The sequence below is a fragment of the Protomyctophum parallelum genome, assembly GCF_964188405.1.
Source record: "Protomyctophum parallelum genome assembly, chromosome: 17".
Lineage (NCBI taxonomy): Eukaryota > Metazoa > Chordata > Actinopteri > Myctophiformes > Myctophidae > Protomyctophum > Protomyctophum parallelum.
In genome coordinates this window covers 47,169,951-47,193,978 of record NC_139719.1, presented here as the reverse complement: position 1 = coordinate 47,193,978, position 24,028 = coordinate 47,169,951, and the positions used below count along the sequence as shown (strand labels likewise).

Below are 24,028 nucleotides of genomic sequence, written 5' to 3'. Positions count from 1 at the left end.
CGGGAGGCGTGGTGCGTCAGAGCGCTGAGACATTAAACATTAAATCATTTATAACATTCAGATTAAACTCTAAAAACACTTTTTATCAACACTTTTTAAAACACAACCTTCATGAAGACGAGCCGCCGCCAGCCGTGACGTCACCGGGGCAAGATTACAGGAGTAAAAAGCTGCTTTTGTGACGTGACGTCGTTTTGTTGGACAGGACTCTTCAATGAACTGCACCAGGTACACTCAGTACAAAGTACTTCTTTACTAATAGTACTAAAGATACAAGTACTCATTGAACTGCCCCAGGTGCAGTACAAAGTACTTCTACTAATACTACAGTTACAAGTACTCATTGAACTGCGCCAGGTGAAGATAGACAACAAGTACTTTTTCACTAAAACACCATAGAAGTACTTTTACTCAATGAACTGCCCGAGGTAAAGATAGACAAGTAAAAGTATTCTAGGTGTAGGCTACTTAAAGTACTCTCTTTTTACCTCACCTGTCACTCACCACTGCTTTGGCTGGCTTCCAAATGTTTTCTACAGGACTTTTTAATGTTAACTGAAGTATTACTAAGTATCAGTATGTGTAGTAATTTACTACACATACTGATACTTTTACTAGAGTAAAGAACACAGTGTACTTACTGGCAGTAGACACATTGTGTCATTTTGTGTTAAAATTACATCACATGGATACATTGTGTCATATTGTGTTCAAATGATACATTGTGTCACATTGTGTTAAATGGTGTTAAAATGATACATTGTGTCATATTGTGTTCAAATGATACATTGTGTCATATTGTGTTCAAATGATACATTGTGTTAAATGCTGTTAAAATGATAGTCACATTGTGTTAAATGCTGTTAAAATGATACATTGTGTTACATTGTTACATAATGTTCCAGCCAGTAGCAGGCAGACTGGACACTTGCTTTAAGTTTAACCCATTATAGACCAGAATAGATTCAAATGTCTTCTAAATCATGACAGTTTTCTTAAAAACAACATGTTTCTATATCAGTGGTGCTCAAACTTTAGACAAAAGCATATTCTATGTGTTTGGCTCCATCTGAACATGTAGCTCCAGGGCTTCTGTCTGGTGGGGGGGGGGGGTACAAGTATATTCAAAGATTTGCACACCTTTTAACCATGTTTCCATTCTGCAAGCTTGTAGATCTGGTCTTTTCACCATGCTTCCACGCTGCGAGCTTGTAGATCTGGTCTTTTCACCATGATTCCATGCTACGTGCTTGTAGATCTGGTATATCTTGTATATTATAGTTTTAAATGGTGGTTAAAAGTGTGTGACAGGTCTTCATCATGGCTAAAACGCATACTGGACACTTAAAGATGACATATTTTAGTTGATTCATTGTTTGTCTGAACATTGGACATTACAGATTGCCTTTAAGGCTTCGTAAAAAATAATTGCACAGGGCAGACATGACAAAATAACTTAAATATGCAATATGCAAATATGCAACAAGACATTACTTTGTAACTTTGTATAGTTAAAAATTAAAAAAGTCAGGGGCACGGTGGCACAGTTGGTAGTGCTGTCGCCTCACAGCTAGAAGGTCCTGGGTTCGATTCCCGCTCGGGACGCTGTGGGTGCTGGCGGCGTGTTTCCTCCTCCGCGTCATCATTGCCCATACCCGAAGGCGGGTTGGCGAAAGGGCCTTTCTGTGTGGAGTTTGCATGTTCTCCCCGTGTCACCTAGGGTAGGTACCCTCACAAAAAACATGCAGTAATCCTGGTCACTAAACTGCCTCCCCCTGGCCAGCCGGGGCGCCTGATGGAGGGGAAAGGAACTGTTTGGAATAACGTGTTCCTTCCACGCGCTACGTCCAACCAGGGAAACTCCCCCCTGTCAGGTGTAAAGGAGCAACTTGGACAGGCATGAAGGAAGCATGAGTTCAAGTCCGTTGCTCTCCCCTTGTCCCCCATATAGGTTGGCGGAGGGTGTGTAGAGCCCAGGATCACATTAGATGATTGACACAGGGGTGAAAAATGGGTTACAAAATCGTGGGATAAAAAAAAAAATAATAATTGTTTTTTCAAAAAGTAAAAATGGGCTCTGTGAGCTCACAGGCGCTGTGAGCTCCATGATCTGTTATTTCTGCCAAAATGTAACGAAACATTAAAGGTGGTTGCACACTGGGCGTGTTTTTCAGAAAACCGATGGAGAAATGCCGCAAAAAATCTGAAAAACGCGCTCGGTGTGTGGGGGACCTTGGTAAATGGTGCATTTATATAGCGCCTTTATCCAAGGCGCTTTACATATAGATTGTGCATTACGTTCACCCATTCATACACACATTCATACAACGATTGCGGCGGATGCCATGCAAGGCACCAACCAGCACATCAGGAGCAATTTGGGGTTCAGTGTCTTGCCCAAGGACACTTTCACATGTAGACAGGAGGAGGAGCCGGGATTCAAAGGTTTTTTCACCAAGGTTCATGTTTTAGGTCGTTATTAGATCAACTTTAAAAGGTGAGTGTTAATTGACTTCAATTTGCTGCTTTTAGCAGTTTTTGACAGGGGGGGCGGGGGCATTCGAGCATGGGGCTAAATATGTATTTTTTACAAAATGTTATGGCGATTTATTTTTGTATTATTTACTATAGTCCTACTAGACCCCAGGAAATTACATCTGGCCACAAAAGATCACTGGATCTATTGAATGTGACAAACTGACATATGACCCTTCCCCCAGTGGCTACCTTCACATTGAGTAGATCCTGTGATGTTCTGTGGCCAGATGTAATTTCCTGAGGTCTATTTGGACTATAGTAAATAATACAAAATTAAATCACCATAAAATGTTGTACAAAAATACATATTTAGCCCCATGCTCGAATGCCCCCGCCCCCTTGTCAAAAAGAGCTAAAATCCCTAAAACTAAAGAAAGCAGCAAATGGAAAAAAATGAACACACACTTGGTTGTCCTTTAAGGTACACTATGATTATAAATGAATAAACATTAGTGAAATGGTCTTCAGTGATTTATAGAGTAGGCTACATTATCATGATTGCACAGTTGTTATAAAAGATGTGGTTTTGGAGCAGAAAGGAGAATAGAGTAGAGTTTATTTATTTTGGTCATTATAACAAATCAATACAGTGCCTACCCTTCTAACAGATAAATGGCTTCATAGGTAAAATAATACAACAAAGCAAACAGAAGGGAGAAAAAAAAACAAGAAAACAAAACAAAAACAAACAAACATAACATAAAACAAAAACAAAGACAGACAGGACAACACAGTTAACAGGAACAAGACAAAAACAACAAAACACAAAACGAGAAAACAAAACATCATATCAATGTTTTATATGTATCTACTGTTTTTGATCTATACAATTTTTTTAATGTATTTATTGAGAAGTAAACCTGTTACCGATAGCATGTTCTCACACACACACACACACACACACACACACACACACACACACACACACACGCACACGCACACGCACACGCACTCACAGTGTAATGTAAACTATAGCATGTTCTCACGGTGGTGTCATTTCAACACAGTAATGTAAACAAGAAGTTGCCCGACCGGCGAGTGTGTCTGAGACCTTAGTGTCAACCTATAGTCCTGCAACAAACAGTCAAAAAGTGCTTTAGTTTTCGAGATACCCCTCCCGGAGTTAGGACCAAACACAACATAGTTATTCCTCATCTCTAAGGCCTCCCATACATGAAATGGATTCTTGTATAAAAATATTTTACTGCAAAAGTGGTGAAATTGTTATTTAAAGTTATACACCTCAAACTAAAAATAAAGCCTGTCCGTCTGGTGGTTGAGGCACTTAAAGGCATGTAGATTCACAATGGAAGCTCTGAGAGGTTCAAAACTTGGCATACTTGAAGCCAGAACATACCTCTACATTCTAGAAAAGACTGAATGTCAATATCTGAATGTCAATATGAGATATAGTCATTTTAACACATACTTACAGTAGGCGGAATTGTACATCTATGTAGATGTCTTCTCTACTTTGTAGTGACTCTGGAATGGATTGTCATAGCAACACATATGATGGCTTGTAGGAAAGGTGAGGTTCTACTGAATCCAGCAATACCAATTGTGTAAATGTAGCTTGCATAATCGTGGAGTTATGGCACAAAACATATATGGTGTCCCAAACGGGGGGAAATAAAACTAATGAAATCTACAGTATCACATTAGTTTTATTTTTACTTCACTTATCAAGGGTGGGAAAACATAAACAAATCACTTGAGTAGAAGTCCCTAAAATGTATGAAATGTCTCAAACTTGAGAAATGAGAAATTGTGAACAAATAGATGCCGCTTCAATAGAGAAATATGCAAGCCTAGATTGGAACTACTAACTATTATTATGTTGCAGCACATGACCTGGATGTTCCCTCATCAAGCTCAAATCTCAATATTATCCTCATAAATATAAATAATCAAGTTATTCATTTCTGTTATTTGAGTTATTTGGTTACAGTCAAGTTATACTACACTACAGTATTTGGCTCCACCTGCATCTTATTGCCTACAGTATGTGGCTTTCTTCATAAAATGACAGGTAAAATCATTTCACATATTTTGGAATGTGAAAAGATGAGATGAACCTTGTCAAATCAAGTAGCTATTTAGCTGACTGGAGTGGAGAGTGACCTAGCATTTAGTTATCTTTAGTGTAACAGAGCCTACTGCCTGTCCCGTAGTCTACACTGACAATAGCAGAACCCTGCCCTGACACTGTTTCACCAGAATGGAAAATACTTAATTAGTATCACTTGTAATATGGTTACTGCACATACTATAGCCTAAAAATAGTGCGCGCAATGCACAACATAGATACTGTACAAATTTTGAAGTGTATCTTTAAACTTTTACCAAAATGGAATATTGGATCCAAATCTTTGTATCATCTTTGCTAAACAGTTGGAAAAAGGCACGAAACAAGACCCATAATGTATAAAGACCACGGCAGAAGACCTTCAACACTAACTGTTTTTCAACAGAGAGATGATGTTCATAAAACCCTGGCAAACCCAAATTCAATATACTCTCCTCTCCTCATCATATACTGTATCATGTTGAGAAAACTACTCCAGTAAGACCAGAGTGAGAGCATGCCGTCTCGTCAAGAAGACTGAACAGGGTACAACATTGTTGAATAGGATACAACACTGTTTAACATACAAATATATTGTTTCATTTGTGGGAAGGCCAGCACAATTGATTGATTGATTGATGGATTTAATAGTTTATTAAACATAAATGTAAAAACAGCAACAGAGTACAGTCATACAATTAGTCCAAAAGGGATAGCACAAAAAAGTCCTCGCGGTCTTGTTGCAATCAGTTCATAGACAAAACCAGGACTACTGGTCAGAGTACCAGAGACAGGGCCTTCACATGGTCACTGGTCAGAGTACCAGAGACAGGGCCTTCACATGGTCACTGGTCAGAGTACCAGAGACAGGGCCTTCACATGGTCACTGGTCAGAGTACCAGAGACAGGGCCTTCACATGGTCACTGGTCAGAGTACCAGAGACAGGGCCTTCACATGGTCACTGGTCAGAGTACCAGAGACAGGGCCTTCACATGGTCACTGGTCAGAGTACCAGAGACAGGGCCTTCACATGCAGCATCAGAAAGATTGATGAAGTTGTACATCGGCTGCTCTCGTACCCAGATCTCTTTGCATATGATGACAAATATCATAAATGCTACCTAAAACACTAAATATCTAAACGAAATATAGCAGCTATAAAACAAAGAATTAGAACAGCAGACCAGTATCTATGTCAAAGCTTTTATTAATCTCACTGAAATAGTTAACATCTTTCTTTAAATAAATGAAAGTGATGACAAGTCATCACTTTCAATAAATAAGAGTTATGACATACTGAAGACACTGGTCCATGGTTTTCTTCATCGATATATCTGCAGGTCTATGTAGTAGTTCTGGATTTTCTTGGATATTTGCATCTTCTCTCATTGTGCCCATTTCCCATGGGCACACTTTTAGAGCATGCAACATCAGACTTTCCATGTTCTACAAATTATAATGCTGTATGTTTCCAGGGTTTGTATTTAGACAATATCAACTTCTTCCTCAGAGTCAGTGTCTTCAGTATGTCATCATAACAGTCAAGGAGTTTATATACCGTAAATGGAAATTGGTGCATTTACAGTATATAGAGCTTTTATCCAAAGCACTTTACATAGATTGTGCATTACATTCACACATTTAGTCACACACCGATGGCAGAGGAAACCATACAAGGCACCGACCTGCACATCGGGATCAATTAGGGGTTCAGAGTCTAACTCTGGGGGAGCCCTGGATCGAACTGAGAATATGGTATGATATAGTACTAACGGTATATTGTTAGTTCACACTGAAATTTGTCTTGCGAACCTCACGGTTCTCCATCCAGCCGCTCTATTGGCCACTCTATCCCTGAGGCACTGCCGCCTCGGCATATTACCAGTATTATTGTATATTTGTCATCATACACAAAGATATCTGGGTACGAGAGGAGCAGATGATGTACAACTTCATCAACCTTTCTGATGCTGCATGAAGGACCATAAGTCTCTGGTACACATACCAGTACCAGCCATAATGGCTGTCAGATGTTCTGGTCTTGTACTGGCACACAAATGAAAAATATCTTTGTATGTTAAACAATGTTGTATCAACCCTATTCAGTCTTCTTGATGAGACTGGTGCAGGCATGCTCTCACTCAACATTTGCAACTTGCTCATTACTGCAGCATATTGTCTGTATATAGAGCCACGGTGTTATGAACATCATCATCTCTCTGTTGAGCAACATTTAGTAAGATCATTTTAATTTTGAGTATCTGCCGATACTGATTTTTCCCCATCTGAAAATTATATTTTTATGCAACTCCTCCAATATCACAATAGTACAATATCCCAAATCACGGACAATATACAGTCTAATATCATGATATGGCTATCATATTGATACTAGGGATGTCCCAATCACATTTTTGTGCTCCTGATCTGATCATTTAAAAATGTCATGATCGGCCCTGATTTCCGATACACTTCACATTATAAGATCACATAAGATGCACATAGGTGGAGCCAAATACTGTAGTATAAATTGACTGTAACCAAATAACTCAAATAACAGAAATGAATAACTTGATTATTTATATTTATGAGGATAATATTGAGATTTGAGCTTGATGAGGGAACATCCAGGTCATGTGCTGCAACATAATAATAGTTAGTAGTTCCAATCTAGGCTTGCATATTTCTCTATTGAAGCGGCATCTATTTGTTCACAATTTCTCATTTCTCAAGTTTGAGACATTTCATACATTTTAGGGACTTCTACTCAAGTGATTTGTTTATGTTTTCCCACCCTTGATAAGTGAAGTAAAAATAAAACTAATGTGATACTGTAGATTTCATTAGTTTTATTTCCCCCCGTTTGGGACACCATATATGTTTTGTGCCATAACTCCACGATTATGCAAGCTACATTTACACAATTGGTATTGCTGGATTCAGTAGAACCTCACCTTTCCTACAAGCCATCATATGTGTTGCTATGACAATCCATTCCAGAGTCACTACAAAGTAGAGAAGACATCTACATAGATGTACAATTCCGCCTACTGTAAGTATGTGTTAAAATGACTATATCTCATATTGACATTCAGATATTGACATTCAGTCTTTTCTAGAATGTAGAGGTATGTTCTGGCTTCAAGTATGCCAAGTTTTGAACCTCTCAGAGCTTCCATTGTGAATCTACATGCCTTTAAGTGCCTCAACCACCAGACGGACAGGCTTTATTTTTAGTTTGAGGTGTATAACTTTAAATAACAATTTCACCACTTTTGCAGTAAAATATTTTTATACAAGAATCCATTTCATGTATGGGAGGCCTTAGAGATGAGGAAAAACTATGTTGTGTTTGGTCCTAACTCCGGGAGGGGTATGCCGACTTCTGGGGGCCATTGTCGCAGTACTACTACTAGTGTCTGCTCTATCAGGAAGTGATTACAGTAGCCAATTATCTTCGACCAGATGCTCCACACTAGCAGATCTTGTAGATCTACTATTCTCTGCCTCTTGTTGGCTGAGCTACATTGAGCCTGGTCACTGTGTCACCATCACCATAGGGCTTGTAGATCAGCTATGTTGGCCCCATGCAGAACAAGTAGAGTTAACATTAAGGTTTACTGTGTCCTCAATTCATCATCAGTAGAGTTAACATTAAGGTTTACTGTGTCCTCAATTCATCATCAGTAGAGTTTAACATTAAGCTAGCTTACTGTGTCCTCAATTCATCATAAATAGATCTGGACAGCTGCAGCTGCTAGGTGATCAAGGTTCAAGGTTCAAGGTTGTTTATTAGTGTCCCCGAAGGGCAAAAGGTTTTACAGCAGGTCATAAGGCTTGAAACACATATAAATACATCAGTCAGACCAAAGCGTGCACTGCCCGGCCTGCTTGCATCTTCAGAGAAGAAGGAGAAGGATAGGGGTGGGGGGTAATGACAGAGAGGGAGGGGGGTAGGGGGGGGGCAGAGACATCACATCACAGTTGCATTGTGCTGGGGGGGCAGGGTGGGTTTTGGGTCTGGGCATCAATCAAAAAACCACTACCCTCACGCCACTCCTCAGGATTGGAGGGGCTGCGTGATCACAGCCGGACAGCAGGTGGGTATGGGGGGGGGGGGGGGGTGAAGGCGGCGTGTGGTGTAGAGAGTGTGTGTGTGTGTGTGTGTGTGTGTGTGTGTGTGTGTGTGTGTGTGTGTGTAAAGGTGTGGGTGAAGGCGGCGTGTGGTGTAGAGTGTGTGTGTGTGTGTGTGTGTGTGTGTGTGTGTGAGAGTGTAAAGTTCATTGTTCATTGTCTATGTTTGCGTATCCTGAAACAGCCCTCCCAATTTGGGTCTCAGGGTCGCGTTGTCTCAAAGTCCAGATAGTGAGAGGGGGGGGGGGGGGGGGGGGATAAATAATAAAATATAGTAAAATAAAATATAAAATAAAAAATATAAAATAAAGAAAAACATAGCAAAAATCACTTTCAACAAATTATACATTTGAATTATTAGGTTTACTGCAGGTCAGGAGACCAGAGTAGCCTCTACAGCTACCAGGGCTTGTTACGTAAAGAATGTTTCAGGGTCTATTTATAAACATTTTGTTCCGTGACGCAGAGAATGTGTCAAACAGACTGGATCAATCATTCTGTTCTATTCTGTCTCCCCTCAATCGCCCCCCCCCCCCCCTTTCTCTCTCTCTCCAGAGTTCTGCTTCCTGGTTCGTCAGGGTTGTCAGCTGACATGGCCATGCGGCTCTGCTTCGCCAGCTCTCCACCAATCAGCTCCTTCCTGGGTAGCTATGACACGCGAGTCTCCGCCCCTCCTCGCTGCAAAGCGTCGCAGAGCGCTGCAAACGGCTGCAAAGCCAAACCTCTGCGTCCGTGTCTCAGCTCCAAGACCGAGACCTCCGGCCCACAGGGTGGCGCTGTGAGCACGTACCCCTCCGGCCCCACAGGGGGAGCTGTGACCAGCGGCAGCACTGCAGCCAGGTAGGCCTATTCACTGTACAGTTCATAGCTTATCACCGCTGTGTAGTTTTATAAAGGTTTATAAAACTACAACATGACATCACTCACCGCTGTGTAGTTTTATAAAGGTTATTAAACTACAACATGACATCACTCACCGCTGTGTAGTTTTATAAAGGTTATTAAACTACAATATGACATCACTCACCGCTGTGTAGTTTTATAAAGGTTTATAAAACTACAACATGACATCACTCACCGTGTTGTAGTTTTATAAAACTACAACATTAGTTTTAACCTGCCACGGGTTAATTTTAACCTGCCACGGGTTAGTTTTAACCTGCCACGGGTTAGTTTTAACCTGCCACGGGTTAGTTTTAACCTGCTATGGGTTAGTTTTAACCTGCTATGGGTCCATAGTTTTAACCTGCTATGGGTTAGTTTTAACCTGCCATGGGTTAGTTTTAACCTGCTATGGGCTAGTTTTAACCTGCCACAGGTTCGTTTTAACCTGCTATGGGTTAGTTTTAACCTGCTATGGGTTAGTTTTAACCTGCTATGGGTTAGTTTTAACCTGCTATGGGTTAGTTTTAACCTGCTATGGGTTAGTTTTAACCTGCTATGGGTTAGTTTTAACCTGCTATGGGTTAGTTTTAACCTGCCACAGGTTAGTTTTAACCTGCTATGGGTTAGTTTTAACCTGCCATGGGTTAGTTTTAACCTGCTATGGGTTAGTTTTAACCTGCTATGGGTTAGTTTTAACCTGCTATGGGTTAGTTTTAACCTGCTATGGGTTAGTTTTAACCTGCTATGGGTTAGTTTTAACCTGCTATGGGTTAGTTTTAACCTGCTATGGGTTAGTTTTAACCTGCCATGGGTTAGTTTTAACCTGCTATGGGTTAGTTTTAACCTGCTATGGGTTAGTTTTAACCTGCTATGGGTTAGTTTTAACCTGCTATGGGTTAGTTTTAACCTGCTATGGGTTAGTTTTAACCTGCTATGGGTTAGTTTTAACCTGCTATGGGTTAGTTTTAACCTGCTATGGGTTAGTTTTAACCTGCTATGGGTTAGTTTTAACCTGCTATGGGTTAGTTTTAACCTGCCACAGGTTAGTTTTAACCTGCTATGGGTTAGTTTTAACCTGCCACGGGTTAGTTTTAACCTGCTATGGGTTAGTTTTAACCTGCTATGGGTTAGTTTTAACCTGCCATGGGTTAGTTTTCACCTGCTATGGGTTAGTTTTAACCTGCTATGGGTTAGTTTTAACCTGCTATGGGTTAGTTTTAACCTGCTATGGGTTAGTTTTAACCTGCTATGGGTTAGTTTTAACCTGCCATGGGTTAGTTTTCACCTGCTATGGGTTAGTTTTAACCTGCTATGGGTTAGTTTTAACCTGCTATGGGTTAGTTTTAACCTGCCACGGGTTAGTTTTAACCTGCTATGGGTTAGTTTTAACCTGCTATGGGTTAGTTTTAACCTGCTATGGGTTAGTTTTAACCTGCCACGGGTTAGTTTTAACCTGCCATGGGTTAGTTTTCACCTGCCATGGGTTAGTTTTAACCTGCTATGGGTTAGTTTTAACCTGCTATGGGTTAGTTTTAACCTGCTATGGGTTAGTTTTAACCTGCTATGGGTTAGTTTTAACCTGCTATGGGTTAGTTTTAACCTGCTATGGGTTAGTTTTAACCTGCTATGGGTTAGTTTTAACCTGCCATGGGTTAGTTTTAACCTGCTATGGGTTAGTTTTAACCTGCTATGGGTTAGTTTTAACCTGCTATGGGTTAGTTTTAACCTGCCATGGGTTAGTTTTCACCTGCTATGGGTTAGTTTTAACCTGCTATGGGTTAGTTTTAACCTGCTATGGGTTAGTTTTAACCTGCTATGGGTTAGTTTTAACCTGCTATGGGTTAGTTTTAACCTGCCATGGGTTAGTTTTCACCTGCTATGGGTTAGTTTTAACCTGCTATGGGTTAGTTTTAACCTGCTATGGGTTAGTTTTAACCTGCCACGGGTTAGTTTTAACCTGCCATGGGTTAGTTTTCACCTGCCATGGGTTAGTTTTAACCTGCTATGGGTTAGTTTTAACCTGCTATGGGTTAGTTTTAACCTGCTATGGGTTAGTTTTCACCTGCCATGGGTTAGTTTTAACCTGCTATGGGTTAGTTTTAACCTGCTATGGGTTAGTTTTAACCTGCTATGGGTTAGTTTTAACCTGCTATGGGTTAGTTTGAACCTGCCACGGGTTAGTTTTAACCTGCTATGGGTTAGTTTTAACCTGCTATGGGTTAGTTTTAACCTGCCACAGGTTAGTTTTAACCTGCCACGGGTTAGTTTTAAAGAGACAGAGGTATTATTGCGTCATAAATAACGGGGCTCATTTTGACATGGGTTCGATACCGACATAAATAACCGTTCTAAATAAGATGTTGTAACGTTTGTGTCCGCGTGCAGCCCGCCCTCAGCCACCAGCAGGGCGGCGGTAGTGAGCTCTCTCCAGAAGAGGAGGAAACAGCAGCAGAAGAAGAGCGTGGTGTGGTCGGACTGGCGCGGCCTGTCGCTGACCTCCGTCCATCACTTCACGGAGTTCTCTGACACGCTGCAGTACCACCTGTCTGAGCTGGAGGGCGCCGCCACCGCCCTGCGCCTCTCAGGACCGCAAGGTACCTCAAGGCTTTCTCAACCACCACCAATGAAGACCCTGCATACTCAACCTTTACATTACAACGACCAATCGAAGCACTGAATACTCAACCTTTACTCAGCGTGTAACCCATTCTGACCTGAGATCAGATTCTAAAAATGTCTTTGATTTTTCTAAAATAGCAGACCTACAAGCTCATAGCGCGCCACTCGGTGGCGCGCTATGAGCTTGTAGATCTGCTATTTTTCAATAGCTAAATCACAACATGATGCCAACACCAAAATGGGTTCCCGCGCAGAATGGGTTAATCAATATGTGTAATAATAATGATGATGATGATGATTGACAGCTCCAGAGTCCCCCCACCACCCCAGCCTCCTCCTAGACTTCCCCCAACCCGCTGCAGACTATCTGGACTTCAGGAACAGACTGAAGACCCAGAGAGTCTGCCTGGAGAACTGCCAGGTACCTGTCTGTCTGCCTGCGTGCCTGTCTGTCTGTCTGTCTGTCTGTCTGTCTGTCTGTCTGTCTGTCTGCCTGCCTGCCTGCCTGCCTGCCTGTCTGTCTGTCTGGACCTTACCCCAACAATAATTACTTGCGCAAACATTTGTGTTTGATGGGCAGAACACAGCCATCAAAGACAAACGTTTGAAAGAAAAACATGTGACTTTGGAAATACATTGGTGCATCCATCAAACAGACAGAACACAGAACATGGTGTTGTTGACAGCTATGAGAAGTATTCGCCTCTGGTCCCGTCCTATCACAGTAGAGGATACTAACGATCTCGTCCTATCAGAGTAGAGGATACTAACGCTACCGTCCAATCAGGTGCAGGGTAGCTGGGCAAGACCTACGCTGAAAAGACTATCAGCGGAAGTTGCAGGATTTTTGCGGAAGTATCGCCCAAGGAAATTACGTTGATGCTTTACAAATCAGTTTACATTCTCCGCGAATGAAACAAGTGTTGTGATTGGTCGGGATAATATCGTATCCGAAATACATCTGACGGATATTCCGGAGGATACGTCCGCCGATAGCTTCTCTGCCTTACGTTGTGACCAGGCTTTACTTTATGCTTCTCTGTCTTACGTTGTGACCAGGCTTTACGTTATGCTTCTCTGCCTTACGTTGTGACCAGGCTTTACTTTATGCTTCTCTGCCTTACGTTGTGACCAGGCTTTACTTTATGCTTCTCTGCCTTACGTTGTGACCAGGCTTTACTTTATGCTTCTCTGTCTTACGTTGTGACCAGGCTTTACTTAATATGCTTCTCTGCCTTACGTTGTGACCAGGCTTTACTTTATGCTTCTCTGTCTTACGTTGTGACCAGGCTTTACTTTATGCTTCTCTGCCTTACGTTGTGACCAGGCTTTACTTTATGCTTCTCTGCCTTACGTTGTGACCAGGCTTTACTTTATGCTTCTCTGCCTTACGTTGTGACCAGGCTTTACTTTATGCTTCTCTGCCTTACGTTGTGACTAGGCTTTACTTTATGCTTCTCTGCCTTACGTTGTGACTAGGCTTTACTTTATGCTTCTCTGCCTTACGTTGTGACTAGGCTTTACTTTATGCTTCTCTGCCTTACGTTGTGACCAGGCTTTACTTTATGCTTCTCTGCCTTACGTTGTGACCAGGCTTTACTTTATGCTTCTCTGCCTTACGTTGTGACCAGGCTTTACTTTATGCTTCTCTGCCTTACGTTGTGACAAGGCTTTACTTTATGCTTCTCTGCCTTACGTTGTGACTAGGCTTTACTTTATGCTTCTCTGCCTTACGTTGTGACCAGGCTTTACTTTATGCTTCTCTGCCTTACGTTGTGACCAGGCTTTACTTTATGCTTCTCTGCCTTAGGTTGTGACCAGGCTTTACTTTATGCTTCTCTGTCTTACGTTGTGACCAGGCTTTACTTTATGCTTCTCTGCCTTACGTTGTGACCAGGCTTTACTTTATGCTTCTCTGCCTTACGTTGTGACCAGGCTTTACTTTATGCTTCTCTGCCTTACGTTGTGACCAGGCTTTACTTTATGCTTCTCTGTCTTACGTTGTGACCAGGCTTTACTTTATGCTTCTCTGTCTTACCGAGGCTATCCTATCGGAGTAGAGGATACTGATGCTCTCGTCCTATCAGAGTAGAGGATACTAACGCTCTCGTCCAATCAGGTGCAGGGTAGCTGTCTCAGCGGCACGGTGAAGGTTCGGAACATCTCCTTCCAGAAGAACGTCTTCCTGCGCGTGACCTTTGACCTCTGGAGCTCCGCCCACGACGTCGCCTGTTCCTTCATGAACAACGTCTATGGATGTACCGAGACGGACACCTTCTCCTTCACCATGCTGACCCAGGTACAGTTCTTAACACTATTATTATTACACTATGGACCCTAACACCTGACCCAGGGTCAGTTATTAAAACAACGTCTATGGAGTTATTAACACCTTCTCCTTCACCATGCTGACCCAGGTACAGTTCTTAACCTGTTCCCCTTCACTATGCTGACCCAGGGTCAGTTCTTAACCTGCTCTCCTTCACTATGGACCCTAACACCTGACCCAGGGTCAGTTATTAAAACAACGTCTATGGAGTTATTAACACCTTCTCCTTCACCATGCTGACCCAGGTACAGTTCTTAACCTGTTCCCCTTCACTATGCTGACCCAGGGTCAGTTCTTAACCTGCTCTCCTTCACTATGGACCCTAACACCTGACCCAGGGTCAGTTATTAACCTGTTCTCCTTCACCATGCTGACCCAGGTACAGTTCTTAACCTGCTCTCCTTCACTATGGACCCTAACACCTGACACAGGGTCAGTTATAATGACCTGTTCCTTCACTATGGACCCTAACACCTGACACAGGGTCAGTTATAATGACCTGTTCCTTCACTATGGACCCTAACACCTGACCCAGGGTCAGTTATAATGACCTGTTCCTTCACTATGGACCCTAACACCTGACCCAGGGTCAGTTATAATGACCTGTTCCTTCACTATGGACCCTAACACCTGACCCAGGGTCAGTTATTAACACCTTCTCCTTCACCATGCTGACCCAGGGTCAGTTATTATTCTGTTCTCCTTCACTAGGGACCCGAGTCACCTGACCCAGGTACAGTTATGTTATTAATATTAATATCCTTTTCTCCTTCACTATGGACCTGAGTCACCTGACCCAGGGTCAGTTCTTAACCTGATCTCCTTCACTATGCTGACCCAGGTACAGTTCTTAACCTGTTCCCCTTCACGATGGACCCTAACACCTGACCCAGGTACAGTTATTAACCTGTTCTCCTTCACTATGGACCTGAGTCACCTGACCCAGGTACAGTTAATAACCTTTTCTCCTTCACTATGGACCTATCTGAGGTAATATTAACCCTTTCCGTCCGTCCTAGGGATCCCAATCGACTGTAGACGTCATAGCGCATCCTCAGTGATACCGGGCGATAGAATGCTGGCGCTTCATTTCTGCTCCTCATCCGTCTCTCTCTCCCGCAAAATATGAACGCTTTTTGGATCATATATCGTATAAATGAAAACGATAGCATTGTAAGCTAGCAATGTAAAGCAAACTTTTTTTCCGGATTGTTTCCGGGTTGTGGGTTTCAGAGTAAAAGCGGACATGTCTTTCCGGCATCCCAGAGCTCCTATTTTGAAGGAATCCCGGCACGGATTGTGTTTAAAAACACTGTTTATGGATGTACCGAGACGGATACGTGTCGTCTTCACAGACGTTCTGTTGTGTTATTACACAGGCCGACCAGCAGGTGGAGTTCTGCGTGTGTTTCGAGGCAGCCAATCAGACGTTCTGGGACAACAACGGAGGGAACAACTACCGCCTGCTGCCCAGCGACTGTGAGCCCGACGGCACTGGAGGCTCCACCCCCGTACGTAACCCCTCCCCCTTTCTAATAGAGGCTCCACCCCCGTACGTAACTCCTCCCCCTTCCTAATAGAGGCTCCACCCCCGTACGTAACTCCTCCCCTTCCTAATATAGGCTCCACCCCTGTACGTAACTCCTCCCCCTTCCTAATAGAGGCTCCACCCCTGTACGTAACTCCTCCCCTTCCTAATAGAGGCTCCACCCCCGTACGTAACTCCTCCCCCTCCTAATAGAGCGCCCCTACTGGTACTATAATCATCGGGAAATAGTCACATACCGTAAATCCTCATTTATAATCCGGGGCTTTTATTTGTCTCAACCGATGCTTTTATTGGAAGGAGGCCTATATTTCATAATGAATAAATCACATTTTGGGTCTTAGAACACACTGATAAATCACTGTTAGACAGTTAGAACCCTGTAAAATGTACTCGATCATTTATTGAAACCAAGTCCGTCCTCATAAAATATTAAAAAGTGCAGTTGCACTTTTTTTATAACAATATTGGCATATTGCCTATGGTAAATACCATCATGACAACACACACAATCTTTTGGACAAAACAAATAATTACATAGAAGAAAAACAACAAAAAAACTGTGTTTGTTGTCATGATTTGTCACGACAAGAGTTGTCTTTGTTATTTAAAGACTTTTAGTCTTTAAATAAATACTTTCTGAAATGAACGGGGAATCATTTCCTGGGCCCTGGTAGGAGGCGGGACTATAGAATTAAATTGTGATAAAGACGAGGCTCTGATACAGACAGACAGGCAGACAGACAGACAGGCAGGCATACAGGCAGGCAGGCAGACAGGCAGGCAGACAGACAGACAGACAGGCAGGCATACAGGCAGGCAGGCAGACAGGCAGGCAGACAGACAGACAGACAGACAGGCAGGCAGGCAGACAGGCAGACAGACAGACAGGCAGGCAGGCAGACAGGCAGACAGGCAGACAGACAGACAGACAGACAGAGCCAACGCAGCATGATAGCATCGGTAGGAATGCTCTGTTTTTCAGGAAATGAAAAATATACATTTTTCAGGAAATTAAGAAAACCTTATATTTTGAAAACAAAGCAATTCTTCAGAATCAGAATCAGAAGCCTTTATTGCCTTTATTGCCATGACATGTAAACATGTTAGGGATTTGGTTTGGTGGGACAGCAGAGTGCAGTTACAACAGTAGGACAATAAGTGCAACACGGGACAAGACAAAAATAACAGTGCAATGAATAGTTGAATAAATATGTGACCAACTCCAGCTAAAAGGCCCTCAACTCTACTTTTCCATTTTTCAGATTTTTTCAGATTTTTACAGATTATTAAAGTACAGAATGTAAGCTTTCATATGATGTATCATTCAATGAAATTGGACAATAATTGAAGGAGATATAACCATTTTAAAATGACTGGGGCCTTTCACCCAAAGCTGAGAAAAGCCCTTTTCAATATTCACAACATTTTATCACCTTAGAGCTGGACAGAAGTGGGTGTGACAATGGGAGGGACAAGAGACAATAGGACGTTTTAGCTGTCAACAGTGCAACACTAGAAACACTGACATGTTTAAGCCAGTAGAACAAACAATGCAATTTGTAAGGTGCCCCAATAAACCCTTTTGAAAGTACTAAGTATTAAATACTAAGTATAAGTATTCAAGTATTAAATATTAAGTTAAGTGTTCAATTTAACTTACACACTACCTGGTTGTAAATAGCTGCAGTACACCATTTTATGCAGGTCTACTTTAAGCAATCAAAGTCAGACAATTGACCCAGTATTTTAAATAAATAAAATCGACGCATCAGGCTATGATGTTGTGCGCTTGTAGATTTGCTATTTTAATAAACAGATCTGTCCACATGCAGTCACAATGCCTGGTTTCTATTTAGTGTGCAAGGCTTACATCCGGTCTAAAGCCCACCCACTGTATGCGCTGATTTATATACACAATACATACACGATACGTATCCTCCCCTCACCGGATGTTGAATTAACAGTACTAACGGCCGTATTTGAAAAGACGTATCCAATCTTTTACACAATAAACCGATTTCCCGACATTTCCTTTTCACTTGATACCGTTTCGTAGAGAGGGCCTACACAAACGTTCTATATACCAAATGAAAGCCTGCATTTCATAGTTTACATAGTATATAACCTTTTTTTAAATGAGCAAGAAATGAGCGAGTTGTGATTAAAAGAAAAGACGTGTGATCTTGGCTCTTGGCTCTTTGAGAGGGGGAGAGGTGATGGAGTTAGCTGCTTTATAGCAGACAGTTTGAGAGGGGGAGAGGTGATGGAGTTAGCTGCTTTAGCAGCAGTGTTGTTTTTGTCGACTAAAACTAAGACAACATTTCTTTCGTCGACTACCTTTTTTCACTGGCAAAAACAGAATAAAAACTAAATAAAAAGTTAAGCTACGAAAAATTTAACTAAGACTAAATATATTGACAATTTCGTCATGAAATAAAAAGTAAAATGTTAGGAAGGGACTAGTGAAATAAAAAGTAGACTAAAATGTTAGGAAGGGACTAGTGAAATAAAAACTAGACTAAAATGTTAGGAAGGGACTAGTGACAAGAGATCCACTATAAGTCATTTTACACTTGGATTCATGCTGATAGGTGGAGATCCATGATTAATAATTACATCTTCTTGCTGATAGGTGGAGATCCATGATTAATAATTACATCTTCTTGCTGATAGGTGGAGATCCGCAGGGAAGGCGGGGCTCCAGACAGACGGACAGAGCTGGCGTTCGATCCTTTCGGCAGTCCTCGGACGTCGGCGGGAATCTTCCCCGAGTGGCAGAGCTGGGGACGCATCGAGAACACCGCCCCCTACTGGTGACACCGCACCCTACTGGCTTCCTATTGGCTTCGCTCAAACGGCACCGTGTTTGTTGTTTTTAAACAGTGCCCGCCCTGCCCAAGAGGGGGCGCGTTCACCCTGTTTTTATTGGCTAACGAGCTGTGATGTCATCAGACCGGGACCGTTTTTATTAGTTCCCTTTCCACGGTTCTGTCGCCTGAATCCGTCTGAGGGTTGATGCTGTCATCAGTATGGGACAGGGTTGATGATGTCATCAGTACGGGACAGTTTTAATTAGTTTCTAGGTTTTTTTTTTGTCGCCTGAATCCATCCGAGGGTTAACGGGATGTGATGATGTCATCATAACGGGACTAATCCAACATGGAGGTCTCACAAGGAACTTCTCAAGGATTCTGTTCAACTTCATGAATCAGAGATTCATCAGATTCACAAGATTCATACAAACCTGTGATTCATCAGAGATTCACAAGATTCATCAGAGATTCACAAGATTCATACAAACCTGTGATTCATCAGAGATTCACAAGATTCATACAAACCTGTGATTCATCAGAGATTCACAAGATTCATACAAACCTGTGATTCATCAGAGATTCACAAGATTCATACAAACCTGTGATTCATCAGAGATTCACAAGATTCATACAAACCTGTGATTCATCAGAGATTCACAAGATTCATCAGATATTCACAAGATTTATACAAACCTGTGATTCATCAGAGATTCACAAGATTCATCAGAGATTCACAAGATTCATACAAACCTGTGATTCATAAAGAGATTCACAAGATTCATACAAACATGTGATTCATCAAAGATTCACAAGATTCATCAGAGATTCACAAGATTCATACAAACCTGTGATTCATCAGGGATTCACAAGATTCATACAAACCTGTGATTCATAAAGAGATTCACAAGATTCATACAAACCTGTGATTCATAAAGAGATTCACAAGATTCATACAAACCTGTGATTCATCAGAGATTCACAAGATTCATACAAACCTGTGATTCATCAGAGATTCACAAGATTCATACAAACATGTGAGATTCATAAAATATGCATCAGATTAATCAGAAGAGCTGCAGTATAGATTCATAGGGATTCATTATAGCTTCCGTAGGACTTGCTGAGCTTCGGCGCCTCATCATAATATATTCATATATTCATAATATATTCATTCACAGCTTTGGTTTGAAACTCAAACCTTCACCACACGGAGGTGGAGTTAAGAGGAGTGACATCATGATGTGGGCGGGGTTGAGGGGAGGGGCATCTTCACCTAGGGTTTTGCTTTTTCTTATTATTATTTAGTGGTGTAGGTTTTATAAAGGTGTGTAAACTTTAGGTTTTTATCCATCAGTAATTTCTTATTAATTAATTTATGTGCGTTTTTTTCCCGTTTTTTTCTTGTGCCTCCGCCCACCTCGTAAATACCCGCCCCTTCAGACGATGATGTCACATCCCCTGTCTCCGTGGTAACCAGCAGCACTTTGACAACAAACTGCACTTGTTCTCGCTCTGCACTCAAAGTGAACGACCCTTGACCCCAGAGATGAGGTCTCATTTATAATGTTAGTTTTGTAAAAATGTGTCCAGTGGACACACAGATGAGACATGTTGAAGGGTCAGTACTAAACTACGTCAACGAGCAGTACTAAACTACGTTAACTAGCAGTCTAACTACGTTAAGCCTCTGATGCTTAGGTTACCTAACCCTATTCTTAGACACCACGGTCCACACCAGACACGCCTAGGTCAACTTTCTGTTTCACACCAGAGTTAAGATTCTATTTCACACCGGAGTTAAGATTCTATTTCACACCGGAGTTAAGATTCTATTTCACACCGGAGTTAAGATTCTGTTTCACACCGGAGTTAAGATTCTGTTTCACACCGGAGTTAAGATTCTGTTTCACACCAGAGTTAAGATTCTATTTCACACCGGAGTTAAGATTCTATTTCACACCGGAGTTAAGATTCTGTTTCACACCGGAGTTAAGATTCTGTTTCACACCGGAGTTAAGATTCTGTTTCACACCGGAGTTAAGATTCTGTTTCACACCGGAGTTAAGATTCTGTTTCACACCGGAGTTAAGATTCTGTTTCACACCGGAGTTAAGATTCTGTTTCACACCGGAGTTAAGATTCTATTTCACACCGGAGTTAAGATTCTATTTCACACCGGAGTTAAGATTCTATTTCACACCGGAGTTGAGATTCTATTTCACACCGGAGTTAAGATTCTATTTCACACCGGAGTTAAGATTCTGTTTCACACCGGAGTTTAGATTCTGTTTCACACCGGAGTTAAGATTCTGTTTCACACCAGAGTTGAGATTCTATTTCACACCGGAGTTAAGATTCTATTTCACACCGGAGTTAAGATTCTGTTTCACACCGGAGTTTAGATTCTGTTTCACACCGGAGTTGAGATTCTGTTTCACACCAGAGTTAAGGACCAGCTGAAGTTTCTATTTTTTCTATTTAACACCAGAGTTAACGCGCTTTATGATAGATTTATATTTTTGTAAATCACGCTTCGCAATTCCTTAGTGATCCGTGTCGGTTTTATTGTTGCAAATCACCTCCCCTGTAAAGGTCTCTCTGTCTCTCTCTCTGTCTCTCTCTCAGGATTGACTGTAAATCATGTAACCGGCCGACCTACCAAGGCAGTAGGAACAAAACTTATATACATATATTTTTTAAATCACTGTTTCCTCGAGCCCGATTCATGCTCGCCCGCCCGAAAATACCAGAACTGTAAGCTCAGGTAATTCCGATAAAGTATAAGTCGGGCTGCTAGTCGCGTGTTGCTAGGCAGACTGACGGGGTGTTACATATTGCTTCATATTGAAGTGACCTGATTGGTTGTGAAGTGACATATTTCATAAAATTTGTCAAATTGGCGTGGGGGGGAAAGAAACTTGCACCTTTTTCCCTCTCAGCTAGCCAAGAAGAATTAACATCGCTGTTAGCATCGCTGTTAGCATCCCTGTTAGCATCGCTGTTAGCATCGCTGTTAGCATCCCTGTTAGCATCGCTGTTAGCATCCCTGTTAGCATCGCTGTTAGCATCCCTGTTAGCATCGCTGTTAGAATCCCTGTTAGCATCGCTGTTGGCATCGCTGTTAGAATCCCTGTTAGCATCGCTGTTAGCATCCCGGCACTTTGATTATTAGGAATACTAAACAAAATAAGTGCACTTAAGAAGCCTTTCCCTCCCGTTTTGTGATGGTTGCCTCCTGGTGGTACCCTACCAGCCTCCTGGTGGTACCCTACCAGCCTCCTGGTGGTACCCTACCAGCCTCCAGGTGGTACCCACCAGCCTCCTGGTAAAGACACCATATAAGCGATAAAACCTCCTGGTAAGGACACCATATAAGCGATAAAACCTCCTGGTAGAGACACCATATAAGCGATTAAAAAGAGTATTGGTTTTCCATGACGACTGAAGCGACCGTCGGCTGTGCGTAAAAATTAAACCCTGATCGTTTTAGTAGCAGAGAGACACGATCTTTTTAACGTTAAAACCGTTTTAACGTTAACTCCTTGCACTTTCTTCTCTTTGTGTTTCTGTAGCCGGTCGCGGCTCACAGAGCCTAGCGGTCGCGGCTCACAGAGCATTTAAGCGCTTATTTCGCACGTCGTACGATGATGTGTAGCGCGTCAAAAATCGGCAGATCTGCGAACCCTACGAGCTCGCCGGAAAGACGCTGAGGTTGGCTAACTGCTGCTACCGCCCCCGCGCACGCGTGTTGTGTGTGTGTGTGTGTGTGTGTATGTTGTATTTTTAGCATGTTTGTCACAGCGCCACCTGGTGCTCTGCTGTAGAACAGTGTCCCGTTTAAGAATGCAACCTTTATGTGTAAGTGTGCGACCTTTAACTTTAAGTACGTGACCTTTATGTGTAAGTGTGTGACCTTTAAGTACGTGACCTTTATGTGTAAGTGTGTGACCTTTAAGTATGTGACCTTTATGTGTAAGTGTGTGACCTTTAAGGAGATGTGAATGTTAATTTAAGGAATGTGACTGAAGGTTCGGGAAGACGTCCAACCAGGCCGACGCCTGGTTGGTTTATGGGTTGCTAGGATACCGGGATGGTGTGTTTCTATTGGTTCCTCGGTCAGTAGCTCACACAGCAGGACCAATTGGCTTCCAGGTGTTTTTCGTGTATCGACCCTATATGTCGATACATTTATTAATAATGCGATAATCAAGAATACATTTCTGTGCGTGTGCGTGTGCTCGCGCGTGCGTGCGCTGACAATACCAACCAGAAGATGTATTTGAAGGGATATTTTTTTGCACATTGTAACAAGTTGCTGTTTTTATTGTACGGTTGAATGTTGTCAAAGAGTAACTGTGTACAGTTAACAGTACACACTGTACATGGAATGTATTTTTGATATTTCACTAACCTTAAGCATCATTTCAAATAATATGAAAAAAGACTTTGTTTTGGTCCTGCTGTGTTAGCGCCAAGCTAACGTTAGCGCTGTTTACTGCGGTATCCTAGCAACAAAGAGTCATGTGACAGGATGTTATTGTTCTTGTAATTGTTTTTTAAATTGGAAGTGACTTGTTTGTAAAGAGTCAAGACAGACAGACAGGTTGTTCAGACAGACAGACAAACGGATTGTTCAGACAGACAGGCAGATTGTACAGACAGACAGGCAGATTGTTCAGACAGACAGGTTGCTGGGGAGACAGACTGTTATCTTTTTTTTCTACTGAAAGTCTATTTTAAAGAAAACTGTTCCTTTTCTTTTTTTTCCTTTAAAGAATAAAAGTCAAATGTTTCTACGATCACTTCTGTGTCTTCTGTTCTTCATTCAAGTGAGAGGTGAAAGGTCGTGGAGGCTGAGAGGTGAAAGGTCGTGGAGGCTGTGCCGATGGTGAGGGGGCGTGTCATGTGGTAGCGGCCGGCATACTTCTGGGATTGTCTGGGTTTGTTTACATTGAGCGACCATCCTGTGTGCAACGCATTCTGACCTGAGATCAGATTCTAAAAATGTATTCTACATCCTGACAGTTTTCATTCTGACCTGAGATCAGATTCAAAAAATGTCTTCTACATCCTGACAGTTTACCATTCTGAC

General features: G+C 42.0%; 1 protein-coding gene across 1 annotated transcript; it reads left to right on the top strand.

Annotated features, from left to right (window-relative positions):
* On the top strand, nt 1–23,738 carry LOC310875007 (protein phosphatase 1 regulatory subunit 3C-B-like). Its single transcript, XM_083788014.1, has 7 exons — nt 1–228; nt 9,297–9,581; nt 12,012–12,220; nt 12,551–12,666; nt 14,365–14,544; nt 15,954–16,085; nt 18,797–23,738. Exons 1-7 carry the CDS (start codon nt 215–217, stop codon nt 18,938–18,940), a joined length of 1,080 nt encoding a protein of 359 aa, XP_083644140.1. The 5' UTR covers nt 1–214; the 3' UTR covers nt 18,941–23,738.
* Nucleotides 23,739–24,028: the final 290 nt, after the last annotated feature.

Coding starts and splice junctions, on each gene's coding strand:
- LOC310875007 (XM_083788014.1), top strand. Junction 9,582..12,011: donor AGCGGCAGCACTGCAGCCAG/GTAGGCCTATTC, acceptor GTCCGCGTGCAG/CCCGCCCTCAGCCACCAGCA. Junction 12,221..12,550: donor GCGCCTCTCAGGACCGCAAG/GTACCTCAAGGC, acceptor GATGATTGACAG/CTCCAGAGTCCCCCCACCAC.